The following is a 27,996-nucleotide window of genomic DNA, read 5'->3' as shown; positions in this document are numbered from 1 at the left end:
TTATTTTCATCTGTGATACTATGAAGACTTAAAAGTGGAGTTGTGTTGATATCTCACATTCAGCCTGTTTGGATTTGCTGCAGCATCTCTATCTGGTGCTGTTTCCTGACTTAAAAGAAGGATCTTTTCCAGTTATTTTAATAACAGACATGGTGAAACCATCAAAAATATGTTGAGGGTTTACAGAAATGTTTTATAAACCCTTTTGAAGCACTTATCGCATAGCCTTGATTCTTTTTTTAAGATCATTTTATTGGGGGCTCTTACAGCTCTTATAATAATCCATACATCAACCGCTGTCTCCCTTCCCCATGGTGTCTTTGGTTCCTACCCCTGGAGTGTGTGTGGTTATGTGCCGATCATTGCTATCAGTTCCTCCCTTCTTCTCTTCCTCTCCCCACCTTTTCCCCACCCTCCTGGTATCACTACTCCCATTTCTATTCTGGAGGGGTTTATCTGACCTGGATTCCACATGTTGTGAGCTCTTATCTGTACCAGTGCACATGCTTCAGTCCCATGATCTACAGATGGGTTTTGGGTCTCTGCCTCCTGCTCCACCCCCTTCCTGCTTCTCAACAATATGTTTGTTTGTTTTGAGTTTTCTGATGCCTGTTACCTGATCACTTCTACACCTCTGATTGCTTTCTTATTGCTGCTCTTCAAACTTAGCTCCCGCCATCTCTCACCTTGCTAGCTCTGTGGATTGTTCCAGGGTGCTAGCAGCAAACCTTTCTCTACTGAACTTTCCCAGTAATCAGTTTTCCCGGGCCTGTGTCTCATGATCTGCCTCCGAACTGTTAAGCACAGGACCCTTCCTCTTTGGCCACAATTACTGACACTTCCACCTCTCTCCTCTCTCTTTTTTCTTTCAGGAAATAGTGGGCTTTTTCTATGCAAAGGAAGTATTTGCTTACCTTTGGCAAAGATGCTAATTTACAATACCACAGCCCCTGTTCTCGTTTCCAGTTCATTTTTGACCTGGAGAACAGTCTGTATAGCATTGTTCTCACGCTTCTAAACTCCAGTGCGATGACTGATGACTGACAAGTCATGTTTCAGTGACATTGAGTCAAGGCGGTTATGGCAACCCCCTTCTAGTCTCTTGAAGTCCACTTTTTAACCCACATTCCTATCTTCCTTAGCATGTGACTTTGTTTCCTTGTTTTAAAAAATAAGGACATTAGAATGTATTAGGTACTAACTCTCCTAACTTGCTTTCCCTTTACACCGATCACTTCTGTGCCCAATCCTCTTTTATCTCTCTTTTACCATTGAAGAAGGGGCAGCTGGTATTTATAAATAACCTCTTTAAATACGTTTTGAATTACATTCTATTTTACCTTTTTCAGCACTGCTATCTCTCAACTCGCCCCGCTCTCCTGCATCTTAGATCTTCCTCTTCCATGCTTTTTTTTAAAAAAGAGGAATGAATGTTGTCTCTTCACTCACTCTAAGGTATCTTCTCTCTATCCTACATTTTCCTTAAATTCTAGTTTCCCTTTCTTTCATCACTTAATTCACACAACAGGATTTAATTGCCTCTGTTTGATTCTATAACTTCCTTATATTTTTGTACCTTGAGTCTGTTCTCACTAATTTATTAGAACATTTTCTGCAGACATCCTTAAACTTCTATTAGATATTTTTTATTCCATATCGATGTGACACTCACTACCTCCTTGTGTTAGTAGACTAGAGAAACAAATCCATAGACACTCATAGGTGTATAAGAAAGAGCTTTATATGCAAGAGCAGTTGGATATTGAGAAAACATCCCAGCCCAGTTCAGATCAAGTCCATAAGTCTGATAGTAGCCCATATGTCCAATACTAATCTATAAAGTGCTCTTCAGACTCACAAAACACATGCAATGATTCCAAATGCAGGAAAGTCACAGGACAGTGTGTGGAAAGTCTTATAAATCCAGTGTTATTGTAATCAGTTCCCAGTTCTTCTCCAGTTCACAGAATTTGGGGTCTATCAGCATAGTGCCATGGTCTCGCCGAGAGAGAGAGAGAGAGAGAGAGAGAGAGAGAGAGAGAGAGAGAGAGAGAGACTGTCTCCGCCTCCGAGGAGGAATTCCTAGAATTCTCAGGGGAAGGCCATGCCCACACAGAGGTTTCATTGACTATAATCCGATTGACAGACTAGACTCCACCCCTTTACTCTCAATCCTCTCATATTGACACCAGATTATGTAACTACCACACTCCTTTTTAGAAGCCCTTTCTTATTTAGGTTTTGGACGATATAGTTTCTTGATTTTCTTTTTCTTTAACTATTTTCTTTCCTTTTCCATCAGCGTCTCTTTCTCTCCTTTTCCCTCACCTTCAGTACTATGCGGGGTTCCATGGTTGCTGCCCTGCTCTGTCTACCAGCTTTGTTTAGAAATCTCATCTGCTCCTGTGACTGTTTATCCTAAAGAATTGCTGTTTGTAGTACTGTCCTCTCTCCTGCTCTAAGACTATATTTTCAACTTCCTTATAGACCTCTGCAGTTGAATATTTTAGCAGATTATTAGATTTAACCTGTCAAAACCAATTTATCAATTCTCTATAGATTAATTCTTCTAACTTTAAACATTGTCTGTATGAAAGACGTCAGACATTTTACTAGTTTCCCAGGCCTGAGCCCATATAGTCATTCTTTGCATATTTATTTCCCTTGTTGCAGGTTCATGTGATCAGAGAAGTCGCTTCCATGGCACAGGAAAAGCTTGGAGTGTCTTGTGAAATAATCGATCTGAGGACTATTATACCTTGGGATGTGGATACAATTTGCAAGGTATGATTACAGGCCGGCGGTCTCCGATTTAAGATTGGAGGCCGTCCTGATGGCTTTGTTTGCTCTGGTGTAAACCAAGGGTATCTTTTATTTTTTAAATTTGCTCTTGGTGCTTTTTACTATCAGTATCTTTATACATTGAATCTTTATTTCTCTTTAGTGTTGGTAATGCTACATATACATTTACAGCTATAGTTTAATACATACATTAAAAATACACAAATGATAAAATTTCATTCTGTCAATTGCGATCATAAAGCCGCTTGTGGAAGTTCTGGTTTACTGCTGGGAATGAGGTGGCCTGTGTGTTGAGATAAGCAGTGACAGTTAGTTATCTGTATGATTTCATGGTGACCTCTAACTGCTTCCCCGTCTCCCCATCGACTTCAGCAATGCAACCAAGCGACCGAAGCTCCTGCTTTAGGTTAGAAACAAACTCCAGCTGATCCCTTCATTGCCAAACTTTCCGACAACCTTTCTCTGCCCTCTTCTTCAGCACTTCTTTCCTCTGCTCTACTCCAGGGGTTTGAAGTAAATCATAGCATTGACCATCTGTGAATCACCAGCTGAGACTGTATGCATTTAAGCCATATCAGAAAACGATGCACCGCAGCACTGTATGCAGTACACATTATGATGATATGTCAAAGAGCAAAACCAGAGAGTTGTCAGTGTGGTTCGTCACACTTGAGTGTGTCCTCAGTCGGGCCTACCTGTATAACTGCTCGTCTGTGATTGGTAGAATGTCACTTCCCCCATAGCACGGGCCAAATGTGTTGGATATTTGCCAAGAATTCTTTTGAATGTAAGCTTTGTGAACAATTTTTAACTTACCTAAAATTTTACATGGGCAGTGTGAAAAGAAGATCTGCTGGATAATCAGCTTAGTTCTCAGGAAATGCATCACTTGCGGGTTCCTCCTGTCTCCCATAGTTCTCTCTGTTTGCAGTACACCAAACTGTCCTCCATGCAGCCCGCGCAGGGTGGCTTGTGTAAATAATGGAGTGGAGCAAAGAATGAAGCATGTCAGGGATCTTGAAATCACCTGTGGTCTGAACTTCTTTTTGATTATGGTCTGAGAAGCTAAGTTTAATTTAGTCAGGTAAATCAGTTGGTGAAATTTTCATCTGCCTTCCCTCCAATAGATGGTGATGAATTATTAAAACAAACAGAACACAAACAACCACACCCTTCTCTTTGTATCACCTTAATATGGTGGATTGCAACTTGCAACATGTTGTGTGATTCTGGTTACTGATTTACAGTTTTCTGTTTAAGAAATCTTTTGATCTCTGCCCTGATTAGATTGATTTTGTTCTTATTATGGAAAAGATTCACTTAGTATCATCTCAAGAATGTAATTTAGTTCTTATTTTGTGTTGACAACAGTAATCTATTGTATGAAAGGGTTTTTAAGAAGTTTAAAGAAAATAATCCATTATCTTTTAATTCTGTTTTCCTTGAACTTTTTGAAGGTTCCTTGTGTTAATGTCTTGGTAAGTTAAAGGGCCTCTACTTCTGTATTTGTGTAAAGAAAGGTAAGCTCTTCGTTTGTGTAGCAGTTGTGCCTAACAGAGTTTGGTAACAGTTATATATAGTAGACTTTTTTCTTCATTTGCTGCTAAACCAAATGAATCCAAAGAGCTGGGAGAGTTTACATTTATTTTATTTAGGAGTTTTGACATTCTCATTAGCTTTTGGCGCTCTTTCTTAGGTGAGTTATTGAAATATTCTACAGATATCACTGTCATAAAAGTGTAGCATGAAGTTTTTAAGTGAGGATTGCTTTGTAATTTAGTGTAAGGTCTATGATTTGTTCAAGTAAATGTTTCCATAGGCTCCCTCCATACTGTCTAAATCAGCGGTTCTCAACCCGTGGGTTGCGACCCCTCTGGGGGGTCGGAGGACCCTTTCACAAGCGTCGCCCAATTCATCACAGTAGCAAAATTACAGTTGTGAAGTAACAACGAAAATAATTTGAGGGTTGGAGGGTCACCACAACATGAGGAACTGTATTAAAGGGTCACAGCATTAGGAAGGTTGAGAACCACTGGTCTAAATACTTGACATAATTGCAAATTGTTTCAAATATATTCTCAGCCCTTATAGCAGTACGTACCACAATTAAAAGTAGCTTTTTAGATTGAGTTTGGTTGTATGTGCATGAAAAAGCATGCGTGCTTTTTGCTGACATTCTCAAATCAAGTCAGCCCCTGGTTTGCATCCAAACAGTGCAATCCGTGTATTCCTCTTTAGGGTGAAAGTGGAATTGATACTGTTGATACTGGAGCTGGCTTCTTGTTTGCAATTCCCATCGCTCACTTATCCCAAGGTTTATAGTGTGAACAGTCCCGCTGCGTTGAGGTATGGTGTTTTGTGATGAGAAGGTGGGGCTTAATAATAGATGATCAGGCAAGGCCTTTTAGAAGTTTATTTATTTATATATCTTTCATGTCTAGAAGGGGGTGTAACAGCTTGCAGTAAAGATAAAAGCAATGCCATGGCAAATTGGGGACTAAAGACAAAGAAATGAGAGGCGGAAGAAGGGATGCGTTGATTTATTTATATCCCTATCCATTTATCTGTCTATATATGCATGTTTCTTTATCAACTTTTTTATATGAAGTTCTCTTTCACTAAATTTACTGGTTCCATTTTGTATGATCCCGGCATTGAGACCCAGTTTCCCTAGGGCTCTTTCTTCCTGAGGAAGATGAAAGAGGAGGGTGGAGACCTCCACGGGAAGAGAAAGTGCAGCATAAACCTGGCTTGTCGGGGTGTCATTATTTCAGTTTGGGGAGGGATGCCTGCATCATGTCACTTTCCCGTCGATGCCCTCCTGGTTGTGACAGTGAAAGGCAGCCTGTGTATTTGTTACTCTTTTTACTGCCGTTCCTGGAACATCTTCCTTCTTTCATGTTGCCAAAGAGAAATAATTGTCCATTTAACTTTACTGTTGAATGTAGACCTGGTTTTAGAGACAGATTGATTTTAGGGAAGACATGTTTTTAGAGATGAGGTTCCTCTAGCCAAACATTCCTAATAAAAATAAGGTCTTCTTTGTTTAACTGGAGCACCCTGTACTCTTTCATGTTTCTTAATTCTGTACGAAATAGAAATTTGTGTTTCTCATATCTTTAGTTAGTGCTGGGTTTTATCACTTGTTTTTATATTATGACAGAATTAGATCACGCAACTTGATTCATTACATATTAAAATCAACACAGTGTGCATCTTTTGGCATGCATAGTCAAAGAAAACCTATTACAGGAAAAGTGATTTAATACACAATAGCATGCTGAACACAACAGAGTGCATTTAGAATTGAGTTGGTTAATGTAATCTGAGTTTAATATTTTAAAAATATAGCTCAAATTCTTGCTTTTTTAAGTCTGGAAGCAGTGTTTGGAAGTTATAAAACTGAAAAGTTTCTTGGGAACAAAGAAAGCAGCAGAACATTTAAATTTTGTCCCGGGTTGGAGTGACAAAGTTGGAGACTTGAGTAGGCCTAAAAATCACAGCTAGTTTCTCCCCTCAGTTCCGAACATGACATTTTAAAGAGCTAAGCTGTGATCATCAGAAAAGCAGAATAAAGTTTTTCCTATTTGGTTGTGGTTAGAAAACAGAGTTCTATCATGACCACATGGAAAAAACAGCCTTAGAACAACATAGGTGAGCGTTAAAAGCCCTAAGAGGAGTGTTAAATTGACAGTGATAATCGGCAGCCGGCTTTTAATTGGGGTTATGTGCTGATTTGCTCTGAACTAGAAGCTGGGAGCCCAGCATTAGAGAATCCATGTTTTTTTGGCCTATAGTGGCAAAATCGAAGCCTTGAGGGGCTTAAACAGTCAGTGTCCCTTCTCATACATGTTCTAACTTCCAAAGCTTTGTACTAACCCCAAACCACACTCACTGTCATTGAGTCGATGTCAGCTCATACAGACTAAGTAGAACTGCCCTGCTGAGTTTCCGAGACTGTAACTCAGCATAGGGTAGAAAGCTCGGTCTTTTTTCTGTGGAGTGGATGGTAGTTTTGAACTCCTGAACTTGAGTCATATGAAAAAGTCAAATTATTTCTCAGTGATGAAAAGACAAAGGACCTGTGATGTTTTCAATTGAGCAAAGATCCAATGACAATGTCAACTGAAACTTGTAGAGACATGTCTGATGATTAGAGGTTAATAGGTCAGGTCTTCCCAAACCCACAACATAGTCTCTTTCCCTCTTTGGGTTGATGTATTTTACCCTCTGTTCTATCTACTCAGAAGGATTTATAGTAAATCCTCCCATCTTCTGGAGCCTTTATAAATTGGAATTAAACAGAAAATCATTAAGTATATGGAGAGACAGGATTATTTAATGAATAACTGAGAATAAAAGCAAACACTGGTCATTCTAGATATTGAAGAAAGCAGGTAAAAATTTAAAACAACCATTATTATAATGTGTAGAAACATAGAAGCCAAAAGAAAAGAGGTTAAAGAGTACAGAATCACCATAAAAGTAGATGAACGCACACATGCACACACAGAGACTCAATTGATTTCCTGCTGTTTCCAGTAGTTATGCTCTATAAAGTCCCCATTGAATTAACCATGTTGCTTCTAGGGGAAATATAAGGTTGTTGGGTTCCTCTGAGTCTCTTGTGGGATCATTGTTAATCTGTATTTCTATTTAATATATTGTTAATTCATTAAATGTTCAATTAATGACCGATGGTATTATATAATGTGCCTGAAAGGAGCTTATTTCTGTATAAAGCACATCAAGTTTCTTGAATTAAGAAACACGAGGCAGTGGTTGAGGGGAAGTTTAAACAGGAAAATCACCCCTCTCAGAAACAACAACTTCAACAAAACACCCACAAAACTGTGAAAAACCATCACAGAAAAAAGACACTTGTTTATGAGAACTGAAATAAGAAGAGGAAAGCTAAAAGTAGCAACACATAAAAACACAGTATTTTGTGAAGAAAAATAAGACCGACAGCCACATTTACTGCAGAATTGAAATCCAATTGATAGTGGAGCCAAAGATGCCAACATAGAACCCTAGACCTCTTGGAAACATCATTTGAAAATTAAGATGGAATAACCTAGTTGCAACAAAAAGAAAGCAAGAGAATTTATCACCAGCGAGATTTCCTTAAAAGAAACATTACATGCCAACTCCCTGGGCAGAAGGAAAATGAAATGTGGACATGCCTCCCATCACTTACTCACATGGTTAAGCTCTAAAGACTAGGTTGTTGTTATCCGATGTCACAATGTTCAAAAGCTGGGTGCCATCCTCTGTCTTTAGATCTGGTGTGCCCCTTAAGTAACGTATTGTCTGTTGTGTACTCCCAGTGCATCTTGGGATGAGCATGACATGGCGAGTCCCTTTCCCCACCTACCTTTTGTATCACTGCAAAACCTATAGAGTTTGGGCCTGTTGGTGGTGGTCGTTGTCAGGTGCTGCCTATTTTCCATCACCTGCCTTGTACAGAGACCCCCCTTCTCCTTTACCTGCTACCTCCTGCTCTCTTCCCTGGGTGGGGTCTCTGCCTTGCCTGCCCATTCATTTTCCAACAAACCTGGCTCCACTCTCACTTCATGCCTCTCCCAGTGAGCCCTCCTGTACCTTTGGGTCCTCATTTGATATTGCCTTGCCCGTAATCTCATGTTGTTTGGCCATCAACACAAACCTTCTGTGGCTGGACCAAAAAGTCCAGAAGAATGGGAGAAGGTTGGGCTTCGTTGTCACAGAGCCCCAGTGTGTTGTTCAGCGTGGACTGCAATGGGTGCTCTCCGTCTTATTGGGGACCTGTGTGGGACCCAGACTATCAGAGGTGCAAGTTGGAGATTCCTTCAAAGTTGACATAAATGCAAAATGTTGGCAATGAGAGTCAATTAGAGGAATAGATGTGTAAGAACACAAGAATATATGATTTACAGAACTTAATATTGATTGTACAAAGCATTAATTGTATGCTCTGTGAACTCTGTGAAACTGAAATTTTATATATGTCTATATTTGCATATCTATAACAAAATATATGACAATATAAAAGATAGGAGCATATATGGAGTAGCAATATTCGTTGGTTTTAGGATTTTTATTTAGTACAAATATTTATTAGCTTATAGTAAGTCAGGGGTGGATGCTGTAATATGTAGAATTAGCATGGATGTTTTAGTGAAAGAATATATGTCCAACAGATGATTAAGGAAACTGTCGTTGGGTTCCATCCAATCTGTTCTGATTCACACCACCGCTGTGTACAACCGAGTGAAACTGACCGGTTGGTCCTCTGCCATCCTCACAGATGTTTTAATGTTTGAGACTGTGTTGCAGTCATTGTGTCAATCCATCTCATTGAGGGCCTTTACCTTTTTTGCTGCCCCTCCAAGCATGATGTCCCTTTCCAGGGACTGACTGTTTTCTCCTGACAATATGTCCAAAGTATGTGAGATGAAGTCTCACCCATGTTGCCTCTAAGGAGCATTTTGGCTGTACTTCTAAAAGAGATCTCTTTGTTCTTTTGGCAATTCATGGTATTTTCAGTTGCTAAAAATACTTGATTAAATCAAAAGAAGGGAAAATACAAACACACCACTGGTGAGACAGTAGACAACTAAGCTTCCATCTCTAGATAGAAAATAAAACTTAGGGAAAGTATAAGAAAGGAAATAAAACAGACTTGAAATCAGTGAAAAAATGGAATAGAAAAAAAATGGAGCTTTAAACAAATTGAAATGATTGATAAACTCTTGACAAGACTTGTGAAGTAACATAGTAAACAAAGACTACAAATGTCAGGTATGAAATAAGGGACACCATGTCAGAGTGTATGTATGTACAATAGAAAGATAATATACTGTTATGAATGGCTTTATACACACAAATGATATTTGGGCAAAACATAAAAGTTTAGAAAAATATAACTTATTAAAAATTAGTGGAAGACCTAGACAATCTGGCAGAATTCTACATCTGGGTTGTGTTTCACTGCATTCTCAAACATTCGCTGAGGTAGATTTTCCCCATTTTGCAGAGAACGGATATGGATCTCAGAGGGAGGTGGCTTGCTCCAGATCACATTCATTCTAAGGGGCCAAACCGAGACTCAGACCCAGGTCTAACCTCTCCTTTAGTATTTTTCTAAGACATATGCTGCAGATGGAAGTAGGAGAAACCAGGGGTTTTTGCCCATTTTAGCACAGACTTTGTCTTGTACCTGCCATTCCAATCATACTTTAGCTTCTGTAAAATATCTATTAAAGAAATCAAGTCCATTTTTATTAACTTTCATACAAAGCAAACCCCAGTCCCTCATTTTGCTGGTGAATTCTTTAAAAACACTCCTTTAAAATTTCTTTAAGCAAGAGTTTACACAAATTCTTGCAGGGGGTGGAAATAAGAAAAATCCTCAAACTTTTATGAGGCCAACATAATTTTCATACTAAATCTTCCAAGGAAAGTCCAAGTGAGAACAATATTAGACATTAATGTTATATTCAGGAATGCAAAATAATTAATAGATTAACAATCAAATCCAACAATAGGTCAAAAGACCAAGTGAAGGTTTATTACAGCCGTTGTCTGAGATCCACAAACATTCACAGACAAATCGGTGCTTCTTCACCTTGTTAGAAAATAGGGCAACAATCCTGTGGTTAGTTAAATTATACCAAGGGGCTTCAAAAAGTTTGTGGAAAAATGTCATTGGAAGATAATGGAGTTTTCCCACAAACCTTTTTGAAGGCCCCATTCCCTCAGGTCCAGAAAGGAATTTGTTAAAATGAATAGCATGTATTAGCAACCTAAGAATGTAAGGGGATTATCTTAATATGATAAGTAGTAGCTATAAAAATCCTGCAGCAGAAATTATAATAGCAAAGTTTTCACCACTTTTCTTGAGGTATGAGAGGCAGTATGTAAGGATACCTATACATAAAGACAAGCCTGAGAGGAAGGAGTGAACTTGCCGCTATTTATGGACAACATGGCTTGTATAAAAGGAACTTGCAGGGTAATCTACAGGCAACTTAAACGAGTGAAGTAGATTTACCAAGGTCTCTGGAAAATTAATGCAAAGATACTCAGACATGTAAGCATATGTTCTGCTAATGGGTCATAAGGCCAAGAATAATCAAGATAATCTTGAAAATGAGTTGGAATCGACTGGAATGGGGCAGGGAGTTTAGGTTTTGGAATCTTGAAAAAGAACAAAGCTGGGAGCTCTCTCTCATTTATTTTAACATTTTATTGTGAATTGAGGGAAGGTTTACAGAGCAAATCCATTTTCCCTTCCACAATTTATGCACATTTTGTTTTGAGCCACAGTGAAGCAGTCCTCCTTCCTCTTCCTGTGCTTCTCCTTTCGAGACTCACTGCTTTCCGAACCCGTGCTGCCTGTGGAACTGTTTGGGAAAATGCTGCCCTTCGGCTGTCGAGTGGATGATTCACTAAGGAGCATTTCTCTTTCTAGCGCTTTGGTTAGTTTGTAGGCCTGTCCATTATTTGGTTGAAAATTGAGCTACCAGAATGAGTTGGAGTCCAGGTTTCTCTCGTTTTCCGCGGGCCCATCTGCTGACTCTGCTTCTAAGAACCATTTGTGAGAGCCAGGCAGCAGCTAGTTCTTCCGGCGGTGTCAGGTGGATGAGGGCGTGGGAATGAAGTCTTTACTGGAGCGGTGTGTACTCAGCTCACAAACATGACACGCTCTAAGGATGACGGGCTCACATGAATTTGTACTGTATGCACCCGTTTAAATAAGATGTAAAAATAGATGAAAATTAAAAAGCTATTGTGTCTGATCAGTAATTGCTGCTAAGACAGTTAATAATTGGAAAGGAATGTGAGGGACACAGGTAGACTTGGGTTGTAACAATTTCTTTTCTGGGCTCTGGTTATGTAAGCTCTGTTTTAAAAATCATTAGAATTGACTACTTATATGAATTTTTATGTATATGTGTTATAATTCAACCAGAATCTCAAAAAAAACAAAAACCCAAATAAAAACAAACAAACTAAAAGAAGCACTTTCCTACCTTTGATTCGTTTCCTTTACTTTAGCAGGTAGTGAGCGTTTTTATAGACCAGGAAGAGCCGTGGTGTGCGTTAGCCGGGAGCAGTTTCTGTTGCCATTGCATGCTGCCCACACCCTTTGTTCCTTCCCCTAATAACCCAGCTCAGCTGTCATGCTGATGTACAGCAGGAGCTCCTAATTCCAGCTCTTTGCTACCAGGCCTTCCCAGGAGCAGGAACAGTGGTTAAGTGTGCGGCTTTAATGGACTTTCCTGCTGAGATACAGCCCACCTTCAAAATGAGTTAAAAGTACGCAGTGATACTAACAGAACGGTTGATGCACACAATCCTGTTATCCATGGATGTGCTGTCAAATGTGAAAGAAAGGATTTCTTCAAATCAGTAGAAATTCAGCGAAGGTGCCTATGGTCCAATAAGAATGTGACTTTGACAAGCTCTGAAAAAATGCTTCAAGCTGCCAGAATCCTATCTTCATTTAACTTAGACACAATCACTGCAAATGAAAGAACAAGGAAAAAAAAAAGATGAGGAACGAATGATTTCCCTATGTAGATAGAGAAGACAATATAGCTGACTCTTATTTTGACACCTTTACACTTTAATAGGAGACCCAGTTGTGTTCATGATGGAGTAAGGGGGTTGGCAGCTTGCACCCACCCCGGGGTGTCTGGAGAGGCAGGCCTTGTCATCTACTCCTTGAAACCCGGGGAGCGGGCTTCTTCTCGGGATACCCGGGGCTGGTATGAGTCTGAATCCACTAACACACTTAACAGCAACAACAAGACACCAATGTACACATGCTGTCTTTCTTTCATGCCCTGCCTCCCTGAATTCACTCCCCAGCAGATCTTTCTGGGCTTTATCTATATAATAAAGCCAGAATCTCACCACCACCTTTATTCTGATACTCTTGATTCTGGGCCAAACCAATTAGCTTTTGGCTGTAGCTTCCTAACTACTGTCTCTGCCCCTGGCCTTTTCTTGCCATTGGCAGAATAGATGTTTTACAGTCAGATCATGGCTGTTCTGAAAAGTCTTCATTGGTTTTCCATTACATTTATGGAAAAGTAATTCCTTTCCAGGGCCTGCATGGATTTACCTGGTCTGACTACACTCCACATCCCCCTGGCCCCTGCATTCTCCCAGAAATGGTGTCTTCTGGATGTCCCTATGGTCCTTCTCACGCTGTTAGGCCGTTGCTCTCACATAATTTTCTTGTTAAGATCTTTCCTTCGCAGTTTATTTTGAAACCCAACGCCCTCCCCCACACCCAATACTCTTTCACATTTTGTTTGTTTTCTCCATGGTTAGCGTGATGAGTGTTATGTAACTTTGTTATTTAGATTGTTGATCTTTCTTTCCCTATCAGAAGGGAAGGAAGCTCCATGATGGCCGGAAATTTTGTTACTGATTCACTGCTTAATTCTCAGGACCTTAAATAGTGCCCAGAGTAAGTTTGATGTTCAGTGAAACTTATTGAATAATTACCATAAATATCAACAAGAGAAAGATTGACAATGTCCTCTGACAATTATTGTACCATTGAACTGTTTTGAATGTGGTGCTTTTTCTTACTACTAGTCCTTATTATAAAAGTTTATGAAGTAACAGAATATTGCTTTATGAATGAAGTATTAATTTATTCAAAATCAAGACATTATTTGACCTGTGTTGTGTTTTTTCTTAGGAGGTCCATTTTATCATGATATATAGAAAATGTTAATTTGAAAGCCTGTAAGAATTTATTTTGAAAGGCAATGTGCAATGAACTCTACAGAAAATCTCAGCTCTCTGTTCTTTGAGAAAGGCATTCTTATGGGTATTGCCTTTTTTAATGGTTGAAAAGGAAAATTTTTATAATTTTACTTTGTTGAGAATATATGGAATAAAACATACAACACTAGTTTCTGCATGCATAATAACTGCTTTCTGAATAGATTGTTCATAGTTGTTGTCAAGTTGATATTCATTTTGTGTAGCAACTTGGAAACTTTTAAAGACATCTTTTGTTATTGCTTTCCTCCCAAATCTATTTCTAATACGTCCTTTATACATATACATAATACATCTCTTCTAGATAACTCAGTCCAAGTGATGTTAGATTTTTGTATCATGTTTAAAATTTTCCATTTATTGATGTTTGGTTGTTTATCTCTTTAATAAGTTTGACTTTTAACTTTTAATACTTTTTTAAAATTGTGTATAGCTGTTTATTTCAGACAGGGCTCTGTACAAAACATTTACACAGATTCTTCACAGCGGAAGAAGGGCGCATGCTGGCGGACCGAGGGGCTTCCTTCAGAGGCTACCCTCTCTCCGATCCAGAGAGCCTGCGGGGCGTTGGCGACCCCCTTTTAATGCTTTTTAAGCTTTTGTAAGTTAAAAAAACATTTCCCTGTCGTAGTGTTGCCTAGATGGGCATAGGCTCCAAGTGACCCGACTTTTATTTCCTCTGCTTCTTCCCGTCGGCTGTCTGGTGTGCAATCTACCGCTGGAGATCAGGGTGGGTCCGAACCTTTATGTCCCTACGCTGGCCTTGGGGTTCACTTTATTACCTGTATGACTTTCATGGCCGTTTTCTACTATTTCTGATAATAAGTATTTCTCTCTATTCAAACACACGAGGGTACAAGATACTGTCTCATACTTCGATTTCCCCTCCCCTTCTCTTGAAATAATTTCTTACCTTTCCTAAACTGCTTGTCAAGTGCTTTTAGTTGTTGCTCTTGTTGTGCTTTAGATTTTACCCAATTTATGGAATGCACAGAAAGGATCGTCTCTATTTTCCCCACTCCTCTTTTCCAATCCCCTTCCTCTCTCTGTTAATCTCAAGCTTGAATTGTGTAGCAATAAATGACCATGTGCCCAATGCATGCATGCTTGTTCCTTGGTACATGTCTACTCTTCGAATATTTTAAGGGTAATGCCATAGTTCTGGAAGAATCCCTGGTGCTTTAATGAATTATTAAGCATTGATTTACCAACGGAAAGGGTGCATTTCGAATCCACTTCTTCAAAGATGGGACAGCTTGCTTCTGTAAAGATTTATAGCCTTGGGCACTCTCAGGAGCAATTCTGCTCAGTCCCATAGGCTTTCTATGAGTTGGGATTGACTTGACAGCCATGGATAGATTTTGTTTGGTCAGAGTTACTTATGGTTGCCATAACAAGAAATACCATAGTGGTTGTCTTTAAAGAGCAAAACTATTATTTTCTCACATTTTAAGAGGTTGGAAGTTCAATTCATATTGTGGCTCTAGGGGAAGATCCTTTTTGCCCTATTTCAGCTTTTGGTTGCTGCCAGCAATTGCTGGTATTTCTGGGCCTGCAGGTACAGCTGTGTGCGTGAATGTATGTCTTCATATGGTGTCTCACCTCCTGTGTGTACCGCTGTATTTCTTCAGTTTTTTTATTATTCAAAGTGATTTGGTATGACCTCACTGATATATCAAATAAACTCTGTTTCCAAGGAGGACCACATACACAGGTACAGGGCTAGGACTTGAATAGATATTATTTTTCTGTGTGTGTGGTTATAATTTAACTTCTAATAGGAAGATTACAGGTGCACGATATGGTTTCAAGGATATCCATGTGACACAGAAAAATAATTCAGTTTTCGTGGTCTGTACTTTGTACCTGAGTCTTGTGAATGGTACAAAGTATGTTTAGAAATCTCTTTTGAAGCCCATCAAAAACCTATGGGCTATAATTTTATGACTTTCATTCTAATTTTTTTAGCTTTTAAAACCCCTTCTCCCAAATTATTTAACTATCATAGATTTTATTTTTATTAAAATTACTAACACTTCTAAGGTAATGTTTATGATCTGTACTTTATACTGATTCTAAATTAGTTTTGTAGGGAAGTTAAACAGGTTTCCATTAGAGAATCCATAATGATGAAGTCCTAAATATTTATACTTACACACACACACATATATGTATTTATCTTCAGAAGGAGTCCTGGTAGAGCAGTAGGTTATCTGATGGGTTGTTAACCTACAAAGTCAGCAGTTTGAAACCACCAATCACTGTGCTCAAGAAAGATGAAGCATTCTGGTCTCATAAAGATGTACAGTCTCTGAAACCCAAAGGGAGGTTCTGCTCTGTTTCTATAGGGCTGTTATGAGTCAGAATCTTCTCAGTAATGTTGACTGAGGTTTTTATTCTCACAGTTTAGGTGACTCAGTATAAAGTTGACTCTTGGTCTTATATTTGAATAATTAGTCATTTAGCAGTAGATATTTTACATTGGATTTTTCATTTACGTGGGAGAGAGAAAGAAGAGCAAGCAGGGGTTGGGGGTGGGACAAGGAGCTACTAACTACAGGTAGCCACTAGAGGCCTCTCTTAAGCCAAGTTTCATCCTTAATATCACTGTATTTGGAGCCAGTTTCTTGACATTGTAAGTTAAACTCATTTTATGTTATAATTCTGAGTAAGTAGCATGATTCTACCTTTATTTTAGAGCATGTATTATAATGAGACCCAAATGTTTAATTTATCAGAATACCGGTGATCTATTGGACAGATCACAACAAACTAGAACTCTTTCTGTTCTCCCTCTCATTCACTAAATACACCTTTAGTAAAAACATGTAATCCAAGAATATTACCAGTGTAGAATTATATGTCTCTTTATAGGACTAGGACATTTGGTTTTAAAATTATCATTGATTGAACAAGTTCTATTCAATCAATGGGAGTCGTTTATATTTTTCTGATGTTAGGCTGCAAGGAAAAATTATTTTAAGTTGTTTTTGAGTATAAAAATTGAGTGTGTCTCTTTTATGAACATAATTAACTTCTAATGCATAACCATATTTAAGAAATGATTCAAAGCTATTTTAGATTTAATTTTATCACAGCTAAATTTAAGTTTTTTAACAATTTTATTTTTGTAAGTATAAGGAAATATGCCTCATTTTTAGGGTGGGATGATTTTGGTGGTAGAAAACAGGTAGGATAATGTCAACTATCTGATGAGAATAATTTTTGTTCTGCTTCAAAAGCGGAAGACTGACAATTTGAGACTTGATTCCACTTTGGCTAAGGTATCTTTCTTAATAGGGTTTCTTTGCCATGACCACAATGAGTCCATTGCACCAACTGAACAGGTTTAGGCTCTCAGAGGCTATAGATGGGGTGTGGCTATTAACTTTGCCTCTACTTATATCCCTTTAAGGCAGTGGTTTCTGAACCTTCCTAATGCCGTGACCCTTTAATAGAGTTCCTCATGTTGTGGTGACCCCCAACGATAAAATTATTTTCGGTGCTACTTCATACTGTTATTTTGCAACTGTTATGAATCAGGCAACCCCTGTGAAAGAGTCATTGGACCCCCAAAGGGGTTGTGACCCGCAGGTTGTGAATCGCTGCGTTCTAGGCTTTGGGAAGTGCATTCATTTCAGCATTCGTCTGCAAGGTCAGCCATTCCCATCAGTTGCTCTCCAGGAGAAAGATGAGGATGTCTGCTTCTCTAAAGGTTTACAGCCTCCCAAACCCAACAGGGCAGTGCTACTCTGCACTGACTTGATAGCAGGGTGGGGCTTAGTTCTTTTAGCCTTTTAGTCAATTTCTTTAAGCTACATGAGGTCAGGGAATAATTTGAATATTTCAGTATCCTCAGAATCTTAAAGACTGTCTAGTTTATAGTAAGTGCTCGGTATATTTGCTAAATTAAAAAATAATATGTGCCATATGATTTTTTTTTAGTAGGTGGAAATACATTGAGAGCATCATTCTTGCCACCTGGCCTATTATTTCTAGTACTTACACTTTAAATACGATGAAAAAATAATGACTATAGGCTCTTACCTAATCTACTGTTATTTAATCTATTTTACATTATAGGGCATTGCTTAGTGCCCGGCTCAGATCAGCTCACTGCCATCCAGTGGATGCTGACCACAGTGACTCTACGAGACAGGGAAGAACTGCCCCTGTGGGTTCCCAAGGTTGTAATGCTTCTTGGGGGCAGAGAGCCCCATCTTTCTCCAATGGAGCAAATAGTAGTTTTGAACCACTGACCTTGTGGTTAGCAGCCCAATTAGTAAACATCATGCCACCAGGGCTCCTTAATGCTTGCCTACTGGTAAATAAAAATGTTTGAATTATTTGTTTTCCACACCGCTCCTTTAAAATTCACAATCGCTCTTAAGCTCAGACGTGAGTCTTATTATTTTATCAGTGAGAAACGGGTCAGGAGAAGGCAGAGTTAGAAATTATTCCAGGCCACCTGACTAGTAAGAGACAGAGCTGGGCTCAACCTCACTTGCTGGATATGGGAGCCTTTACTGTTGGATTAAAGCACTCACCTTCTCGAGCAGAGGCTGAGCAGAAATTGTAAATGTTTCTTTCTTTTTAAAAGATGTGATTAAACAACTGTGGTTTGTGATGTGATTTGCATATAAAGATATTGAGAGCAGAAATGTATTTATTGGGAGGAATAGTAGTTTTCATTCCTGTTTTGTGCCAGGATTTACTGTTGGACTTTGTAGGTGTTTTGACTGAATGTTTTCATTTGTCTTATATGTTAAGAATTTTTACTCACCTTTTAGAGGAAAGGAAAATGAATCTAAGAAATGTTTCTAAGTTACCCAGCTAATAAGTGTCCGAGCTGTCATTTTAGCCTTGGTCTTAAATTCTTAAGTCTGATATTTTGTAATACAGCAGTGCCTCATGCAACAGTGTGTATTTTACAATTAACTTATTTCATGCTTGAAAAATTATTACTCAGGTTTTGCTGATGAAAAGCTTCTGAATTTTAGTTTGCAGCGTATTTTACGGCATTTTAGGATTTTTTTCCACGCTTGCCTGCTTTTCAAACACCTTTTTAAAGTAACATTCATAAACAGTGCCATTGATTTGCTTCCTCCTCCAGTGACTGTGTAAGAACTGCCCCTAGAATTGCCAGAGCGATAAATCTCTATAGAAATGTACTGGCACATCCGTGTCCTATGGAGTGACTGATGGCTTTCAATGCTGACCTTTTGGTTAGAAGCCAAATTCTTGAACCAAGCGTCTTAAAGATGGCATGTACCCTGTAAATTACAGGAACATATTTCTTTCACTTTGCATTGTTTTCCCCCTGCTACACAAAACTGTAGAAAACAAGATTAATTGTAATTTTCTATTTCTAACCCTATTTCATGTGTCCTGTACACTTAAATTATTTGAATTTCACTCACGATTTCTATTTTGCTTAAATTATCTGCTTTTGCTGTTGTAAGTACCAGTGAAAAGAAAAAAAAATCCGTTACCTCATTTCTTGGTGAAGAAAGAATCATAGATACATTGTGTTCTTAGCTTAACATTTTAGGTATAATATAAGAATCTACATTTGTTGGTTTTCTCTTCTTTAATGGCAATTTTGCGTGCTTTTCCTCATAAAATGGCACTTGCATTGATAAGATTACAGCATTTATGCTATAATCAGTAAGATTTTCTTGTAGTTTATATTATACACCTAGGTTTCGCAGTGCCTGTGATACTGTAAGTGGAAAATTATCAGCTGTTTTATACTATGGCTTTAAAAATTTACATTTGGAAAAACACCATTTACCCGGCCAATTTTCCCACTACTTCGAGCCACTTTATCAGTCATGAATAGTAAGTCTTCAAGTGCATGTCCTTTTAGTCACACATTTTTTTCTTTTTCTGTTTGTTTTCATTTTCTTTCAAGAACTTTGTCTCTCCACTTGTTTGCATTTTCTTTTATGTCATTAAATATGTTGATATAGTTTCTTGGGCAGTTATTCCACTTTCCTCGGTAATCTTTGAAAAATATTTTATGACCACTTGCTGATAATGTCAATGGGATCTTTACTTTAGTTTTTCCTTTGTTCTTATTGCCACTTTCCCCCCAAAGTGAGAACAGAAGACTTTGAAACTATGAAAAGTCATATGTCCACCTGACCACCAAGCACACAGCAGCATCTTCCCTCTCAGTTTATAGGCTCTCTCTAAATCCAGCCATTGGGGGCCGGGGGCGGGGGAGGGCGGAATGTTATTTTTGTTGTTGAGAATATGCACAGCTGAGCATATGCCAACTCCACAATTTCTATGTGCGCACTTCAGTGGCATTGATTACGGGCCTCTCATTTATGCAATTATTCTCACCTGTTTTCTGAGTTGCTGCTTTCAACTGTTCCCTCCCATCTCTATGTAATATTCTTTGTTGCTGTTGTCAATTTGAGTCCAGAGACTTAGATTTTCTAAGAGCCCAGTGCTCAAGGCAGGCACTTTACTAGTTAAGTGAAACTGTTCTTTGGTTTTAAGATGACTTCAGGGAATATTTTAACTTAAAGTTTAAGGTCTAAAAGGGCTAACATTTTGAGGGTTCATCCAGACTCTTTGGCTCCAGACAGTCTGGATACTTTTAGAATTTGAAATTTTGTTCTGCATTTTCCACCTTTTGATCAGGACTCTTTTGTAGAGGAAAGCCCTCCAGATGGGTTGACCCAGGCGGAACAATCGTGAGGATGGTACCAGACCCAGCAGTGTCTCTCGCTGTTGTGCACAGGGTTGCTGTCGATCAGAACTGACTCAATGGCAAATGACAACAACAGCAATTTTGGGAAAGTAAGATTAATAATTAGAAGTGCCGTCAAAATGTGGTGCAAATGTTTAATAATGGTAGCCAGTTTTGGCTTCATGACAAAGGGGGCAGTTATTCATGTTGACATCTAGCCATAATTCCTATTTTAAACCATTCTTGTATTTTATTCTTCTGATGACTGTTTTTATGTCTCTCAACAATGTACGGGTGTTTCTGCTATTATGAAATATGTACATTTCTGAAATTTTGACTTCTCTATAAATGATTACTAAAAATAATGGCACTTATGGGAAAAGTATCTTGAGCAGACCACTTAAAATTATATAACTTTGTAGTTGAGTCTACTGATGGAATTAGGGACAAGAGGCATACAAATTGGGGAGAACCGTGCAAACATTCGTAACTGGGAGCAAATGGCCTGACTGAGCCAAGGGGCCAGCATAGTGCTAAAAAAGAAAGCTCCAGTTTTTAACGGCACTGGGCAGACGGAGGCAAGAAATATCGAGTGTAGGTAGGCTTGAGCCAGCTTGGCAGTTATATTTGCCTTTTAATACATTTCGTAGAAGCAAAAACCAATATACCCAGGATTGCTGAGCCTATAGGAACAGCAAGTAAAATACGGGTTTGGGCGGAGGGCAGGCGTGGGGGTGCGGTGGGGCGGTGAGAAGGGGGTACTGTGCTGGTGGTGAGGGTCGTTTAAAGTGAGACGATGTCAGGGAGTCCAGGAAGAAAAAGAATGTGTGGAAACTGATTGTGATAGCAATTGTACAATACTGCTTGATGTGATTGAACTGCGGTATGATACGATGTATGTATTAGCTCCCAACTAATAATAAATTAACAAAGCAAAACCAAACCAATGTACTGTGAAAGGCTGCATTGTTGTGCCAACGTGGCAGGTCAGTTGCTGCCTTGTCTGATTCAAAAGTCCGTTTCATGTTTGTGTCAGACAAGCGGAGCCCTCTTTGCTGAGTTCATTGGTCACGCAGCTCTCTGCTGCCTAGCTTTTGATTGGCAGCGCTTAGATCGCATCTTCTGAGCGGCCATGCATCTGGGAGACCATCCTCCTCCCCCGTATTCCACTTTGGGACATCATGCCTGGTAAAGAGGAGGGGAAATGAAAAAGAGGCAGGCCCTCAAGAGGGTTGATCCAGTGGCTGAATCAATGGGCTCAGACATGGGAACAATTGTGCGGACGGCACAGGACCCAGCGGTGCCTCCCCGCTGTGCATCAGAACTGACTCGATGGCACGTAACAACAGCAGTTTTGGGAACGTGGGATTCACAATTAGGAGCATCGTCCAGATGTGGCGAATGTGCTCACGAGTTTTGCGTTATTCAGGAGTGAGAAATCCACCATATACGTGTATGTGCACACACATGCCCATCGGTGGGTGTGCCAGTGTTCCTGTTCTCAGTGGCCAGCGAGTGACTCATGGCCACCCCAGGTGTGCAGGGTCGGACTCCAAAGGCTTTTGAAGGCTGTCGCCTTGCGGAAGCAGATGGCTAGGCCTGTCTTCAGGTGAGTTCGCGCTGCCAGCCTTCTGTTGAGTAGACTAACCCTTAACCTTTTGTGCCACCCCACACCCCCTCAGTATGCATAGAAATAAAATATTGGTTGATTAATTTTGAACTTTGTTTTGTACGATGACACATTTGTTCTATTCTTTTTGTAATATTATGGACATTCCCTCTATTTTATCTATTAATTTTTACTTTGAATATTTAAATTTCAGCACTCATTCCCACACCCTCAGAATCAGTTCCTTTTTGCTGTTTGTGTGTGTAGTTGTTCTTTCTTGTTTTTAATCGTGTCTTCTTTACTTGTGCTGGGCATAGTAATTAGTTTTCTTTTTAAAATCCTGTTGTATAGATTATTACTGGTTTCTCCCACAGTATTTGTTCTCTAAATATGTTTATCTCTTCAGATTATTGATTATTTGCAATAGTTTCATATTCTAAAAACTGACTTACAGTTTCCCTGTAAGTGTGTTTTCTCAGTAGGTCTGCCCCATATGGGAAAAGTTATGTAGATTTGTTCACATGGATGAATGGATGGATGGCTGGGAAATCTGGATGAGTCAAAGTGAGTTACAAGTTGGGCTGCTAACTGCAGGGTCAGCAGTTTGAAACCTCCACTCTGCTGGAGAAAGATGAAGCTCTCTAGTCCCATAAGGATTTATAGCCTGCATGGACTTCCAAATATAATGAAGGAAGCGCGCACAGTGGAAGACAAAATAGATGACTCCCAAAAGAAACTCCAGACTCACTGCCGTCAAGTCAGTGCCAACTCCTAGCGGCCCTAGGACAGGGTAGAACTATGCCCATGGGTTTATGAGGCTGTAAGTCTTTACAAGTTGCTCTGAGTCCGAATTGACTTAAAGGCAGTAGGTTTGGACATCGGCACTCATTGTGTAAAGCCAGCTCTGCAGTCCATTTGAATGATTTTATCAGAAGCTAGCTTCTTTGCCTGGAGCGTCTGATGGGCCAGTTCTGGAAAGATGATGTCCCCCGATTATATCTGTTTAATGAGTGTGGTTGCACCCCCAGAATCCCGGGGACTCAGCCAACACAATGTCAGGGTGTGTGCAATACAAAAGCAGCTCTCTCTGGTGACAGCGTTAGGGACACAGGCCTTCATAGAACTTTCTGGAAAGACATTCTGTGTGGGCTTTTGGAACCCGGGTGGTGTGGTGGTGGCGCATTGGTCTGTTCATTGCAAGGCCAGCAGTTTGAAAGCACTGGCTGCTCCTCTGGAGGAAGACAGGCTCTCTACTCCTGTGAAGAGTTACAGTCTCGAAAACTCCCAAGGGCAATTCCATCCTGGCCTATGGGGTGCTGAGTCAGCATCACCTCAAAGGCAGTGAGCTTCAACTCCTGAATTGTGAATCCCCAGTGAAAACGGTTAACACTCCTGACTGGTAACCATAAGGTTGGCATTTAAGCCCACCCAAAGTCCTTCAGAAGAAAATCCTGATAATTTCCTTCTGAAAAACTAAAACAAAAACAGAATTGAAAATCCTATCAAGCCTACTTCTACTCTGACACACATGGAGTTGCCAACAGGCCGCGTCACCTCGATGTTTTTGCTGTTAGATGCCATCGAGTGGATTCCGACTCCCAGCAGACCCGTGCACACCAGAACGAAGCCCTGCCCGCCCCTGCGCCATCCTTGACATTGTTCCTGTGCTTGAGCCCATTATGCAGCCGCTGGGTCCGTCCATCCTGTCGAGGGTCTTCCTCTTCTTTGCTGCCCCTCACTTTACCACACGTGAGTCTTCTCCAGGGCCTGGACTCATCTGACCGTGTGTTCAAAGTACAGAAGATGACGTCTCATCAGCCTTGCCTCTAACGAGCACTCTGCCTATCCTTCTTCCAAGACAGACTGGTTTGTCCTTTTGGCAGTCCATGGCACTTTCAGTGCTCTTTGCCAGCCCCACAATTCAAACACATCAATTTTTCTTGGATCTTTCTTATTCAATCCCCAGCTTGGAAAAATGTCTTTTATTTGAGGGGAAGTGGGGCAGTTGAGAAACTGTTTTGCTTAATTTGTCTGCTTTCTTCGCTAGTCCTTAGACCCATCTTAAACACCCGTGATGAGCCCATCTTCTCCTTGGGGTCTCTGGGAGTTTAGCTTCTTCCTCACTGTGCCTGACCTTGAGGTCCTCTGTGGTTTGTTTGTACTTTTATCACATGTTCACAAAACCCCCCTTTTACATTCACTTCCTGTTTTGGGAGAGAAAGGAAACAAACGCATACATTCAGTCCATCTTTTAATTTTATTTATTTATTTTTAAACAATTTATTAGGGGCTCATACAACTCTTTTCACAGTCCATACATATACATACATCAATTGTATAAAGCACATCTGTACATTCTTTGCCCTAATCATTTTCTTTTTTTTCTCCTCTTTTCTTTTTTTTACATTTTATTAGGGACTCATACAACTCTTATCACAATCCATACATATACATACATCAGTTGTACAAAGCACATCTGCACATTCCCTGCCCCAATCATTCTCAAAGCATTTGCTCTCCACTTAAGCCCTTTGCATCAGGTCCTCTTTTTTTTCCCCCACCCTCCCCGCTCGCCCCTCCCTCATGTACCCTTGGTAATTTATACATCGTTATTTTGTCATATCTTGCCCTATCTGGAGTCTCCCTTCCCCCCCTTCTCTGCCGTCCCTCTCCCAGGGTCAATCCATCTTTTTGAACTAGAAATCTTCTCTATATGTTTCTCCATTTTTTAAAATAGGAAGTGTATATAGTCTTGCCTGTGTACTATCATTTTAACAAAATCTTACTGATTTCATTAGTTTCCTAGTTGGTTTTCTAGGTTAGCCATCATATTCTGCAAGTAAGTCCTCCCTTTGTTCTTTTTCTAATCTGTATACTTCTTTTTTCCTCTCATTTGGCTAGAACTACTAAATAAGGTTGAATGATAGTAGACATTGAATATGGTAGTAGACATTGAATATGATATTTTAAACCCCTACCTTGCCTTGTTGGAAGTAAGTAGAAAATGGGAAGTATCTATTATATAAATATATGATTTATTGAGATTATATTATCATTGAGAAAGGTATCAAACTTCCTGCATAGTTAGTGCCTTTGAGTGAATGAATTTGGAATTTATAGAGAGTATTTTCTACCTTGCTTTACAGTTAAAATGTAGAATTAGAGACTGGTAGGGTTGGAGCAAGCTTTCTAAAATAGAAATCCTTCTACTGGAATTTACCAAAATTTCTATGTCAGAGATAATGACTACTGGGCAACAGAATTAATTTCTTGATAGTCAATAAATAAAAACAAGTCATTAAAACGAGTGACTCTTATACACTAAGGCCAGTAAACCACAGTTGGTTGCTGTCTAGTTAAGTGTAGTTCATGGTGATCAAAAATGGGTCAGAATGTAGTATATTGTGCTTTATAGGCTCTTTGATGGCTGATTTATGGGAGGACTTGATGCTCCAACCTCCAGGTTAGCAGCTGAATACTTTAGCCATAAACATCTTCCTGGGACACCAAAGCCAGGAAAGACCTAGTGAAACAATCATAGCTGGATGAAGAACTTCATGTGGTGATGTAGATGTGTAACTGTCACGAAACTGTGATTTGTTTCATGAACAGGAAGGCCTGGACGCCATGGTTAGCATCTAGAAGAAAGTAGGCACTTATTGGTTTAAGTGAAAAAATTCTTAAGGTGCATTCAGAAATACCTGGAAACCATTAAAATAGAATCAAGACTGGAATCAGGAAATACTTGTTTGAAATTGAGGGGAGAAACTTCATGATCATCTGGAAAGTACTAAGTGAAAGATCGGGGTGAATAACCTAAATGTTCTCTTCTATTTTTAAGAGTATGTGAAGTAATATAAATCTATTTTTAGCTTTTTTTGAGGGGGGTATAGGAAGTATGGTGTTTCAATATTATATAATATGAAAGAATAGTAAGAATAATATAAACTGTTCATTTACCTTTATCTCTTATATAGGGTTTATCTTCATTGCACTCATAAAATTCCTGTGCCCTTAAAACTTTCTTTGATTTATTTTGATGGTTTTATCTTCTCTTTGTTATAATTAAATGGCACAATATTCTTCCAGTTTTGTAGCTGGGACAGATACTCATCCACCAAGCTCATATGAATTTATAGCCTCTCTGGCATCTGCCGTGTGTGTGTGTGTGTGTGTGTGTGTGTGTGTTGGAATATCCATCCAGTGTGCTGATTTGCTCATGTTCAGGTGGACAGTTCAAGGCTCCTTATGCAGAGAACTGTGGTTAGGTGCCTGTCAGTCTGTTCCGCCTCCCAGGAAGTCTAGAGTAGAACTGTCCCCGCGGGGCTTTCTCGGCTGTACTCTTTACGGGGTTGGAGTACCTAATCAGTCTCCAGAGGGGCTGGGTGATTTGAACTGCCATCTTTTTCGGTTAGCAGGCAGATGTGTAGCCACTGAGCCACCAGGGCTCCCATTCTAGAGACTAATTTGCTAACATGCTCTGTTTTCAGGATGTGACCTAGAACCGTAAAGCCAACTCCAGACTCTTAGGCAGCCCGTGTGTGTAAGAGTAGATCTGTGTTCCATAGTGTTTTCAATGTGTGGTTTTCCAGAAGTAGATCGCTTTGCTTTACATAGAATTCTAATAACCTTTTCCCACTTGGCACCAGAAAACAAGACCAAACTCACTGCCATTGAGACAATTCCAGTTCATAGCAACCCTACAGGACAGAGCAGGATGACCCCTGTGAGTTTTAGAGACTATAACTCTTGACAGGAGAAGAAAGCCTCATCTTTCTTCTGAAAAGCGGCTCATGGTTTTGAACTGCTGACCTTGTGGTTAGCAAACCAAAGCGCAACCCAGGAACACATTAGAAGATGGAGAAAAGTTTTCTTGACAAAGATAGGGATGCTGGCAAGGCCTACATCTGATATATTGGCTGCCTGAGAACAGAATCTACAGGGAAGTAAACAACCCTATGAAAAGTGGGTAACAAGATATATATATTTCAATTCACAACAGTGGCTAGGCATTTTCTGTAGAGAAATCTAGACTGTAGTCCTTGATAGCATGGTATAATTCATGTTCCAAATTACACCCTTTATCGTGGAGAGATTAATTTCTATCCATATACAGTGTTTGAGATGCAATATTGCTTAAAGGTGTGAGTGGGGTGAATGTTTCTAATATGTTGAATAACCCGGCCCCTACAGCGCTAGATAAATGCGTTCATGCTGAATTTCTTTCTCACAGCTGCAGGGTACAGGTGCTCTGCTTCTAGTCATTAATTCCTCTGTGGTTATATATCCATATAACTAATAATGCCATTAAGTGATCTTCTGCTCTGCATTTTCTTTTAATTCCTTTCATATATATACGACTTGGAAATTATGAAATCACCCTTTCCTTTTGGTTCCTGTTGTTTTGACTTTAGTACTTTAACACAGTCATGAAACTTCTTATCAGTTTCACTGAAGCCTCAGCGTGTCACTCATTCTGATGCTGTTTTGTATTGATTCCATCCAACATTTTCCAAACGTTTTTTAAAACTGGATTAGTCTGAAGAAAAATAAAGAGTGAGGGATTAATTTTCCATTTTTATAGGTTGAGATGTTGAGGTGTGACAGACAACCATGTGAAGTAACAGGACTACAAAGCCCTGTACGGGTCCGCATCGCTTGAGACATGTTTCTTGTGTCCCCCATGTGCTTAAATTTTCCAGGGGAGGCTAGACTGGTGGTGCCAAAGGGTGGAGGGCGTTCCTAATCTACTAAAGGGCCTTATATCTGCAAGGCTAGTTTTTTATTCATATTACTGACCAAAAGGAGATACAGGCCTGGAATACAGATTTTTGTTTTTAATTAGTCTCTCTAGGGATGAGAGGCTTATTTTTGAAGAACGGAATTTTAAGGAAGCCTGACAACCTCACTTTCCATGTGACTTTAACATTTTGGCAGCTGAAAAAGGTTTCATAACCAGGCGCTCCAGCCAGACTTGCCTGCTCTCGGGGAGTGAGCACAGCGGTGCCCGCATCTCTGCATCCACGTCCCGGCAACCGGCTCTGTCCTGCTGCTCACGGGCTTCCACAGTCCTTCCCTTCTCATGACTCAGCGC

General features: G+C 39.7%; 1 protein-coding gene across 2 annotated transcripts in view; it reads left to right on the top strand.

Moving 5' to 3' along the window:
* The window catches only part of BCKDHB (branched chain keto acid dehydrogenase E1 subunit beta), a 268,641-nt gene that overhangs the window by 86,812 nt on the left and 153,833 nt on the right, over positions 1 to 27,996 (top strand). For both annotated transcript variants that reach the window (XM_075554842.1, XM_075554844.1), the window contains exon 8: positions 2,674 to 2,784. In XM_075554842.1, coding sequence (XP_075410957.1) covers positions 2,674 to 2,784 — 111 coding nt within the window. The remainder of the gene's footprint in view (positions 1 to 2,673; positions 2,785 to 27,996) is intronic.

This window comes from Tenrec ecaudatus, chromosome 7 (assembly GCF_050624435.1).
Source record: "Tenrec ecaudatus isolate mTenEca1 chromosome 7, mTenEca1.hap1, whole genome shotgun sequence".
NCBI classification, from domain to species: domain Eukaryota; kingdom Metazoa; phylum Chordata; class Mammalia; order Afrosoricida; family Tenrecidae; genus Tenrec; species Tenrec ecaudatus.
Note: the sequence above shows the minus strand (reverse complement) of the source record. Positions and strands in the feature narration are given on the sequence as shown.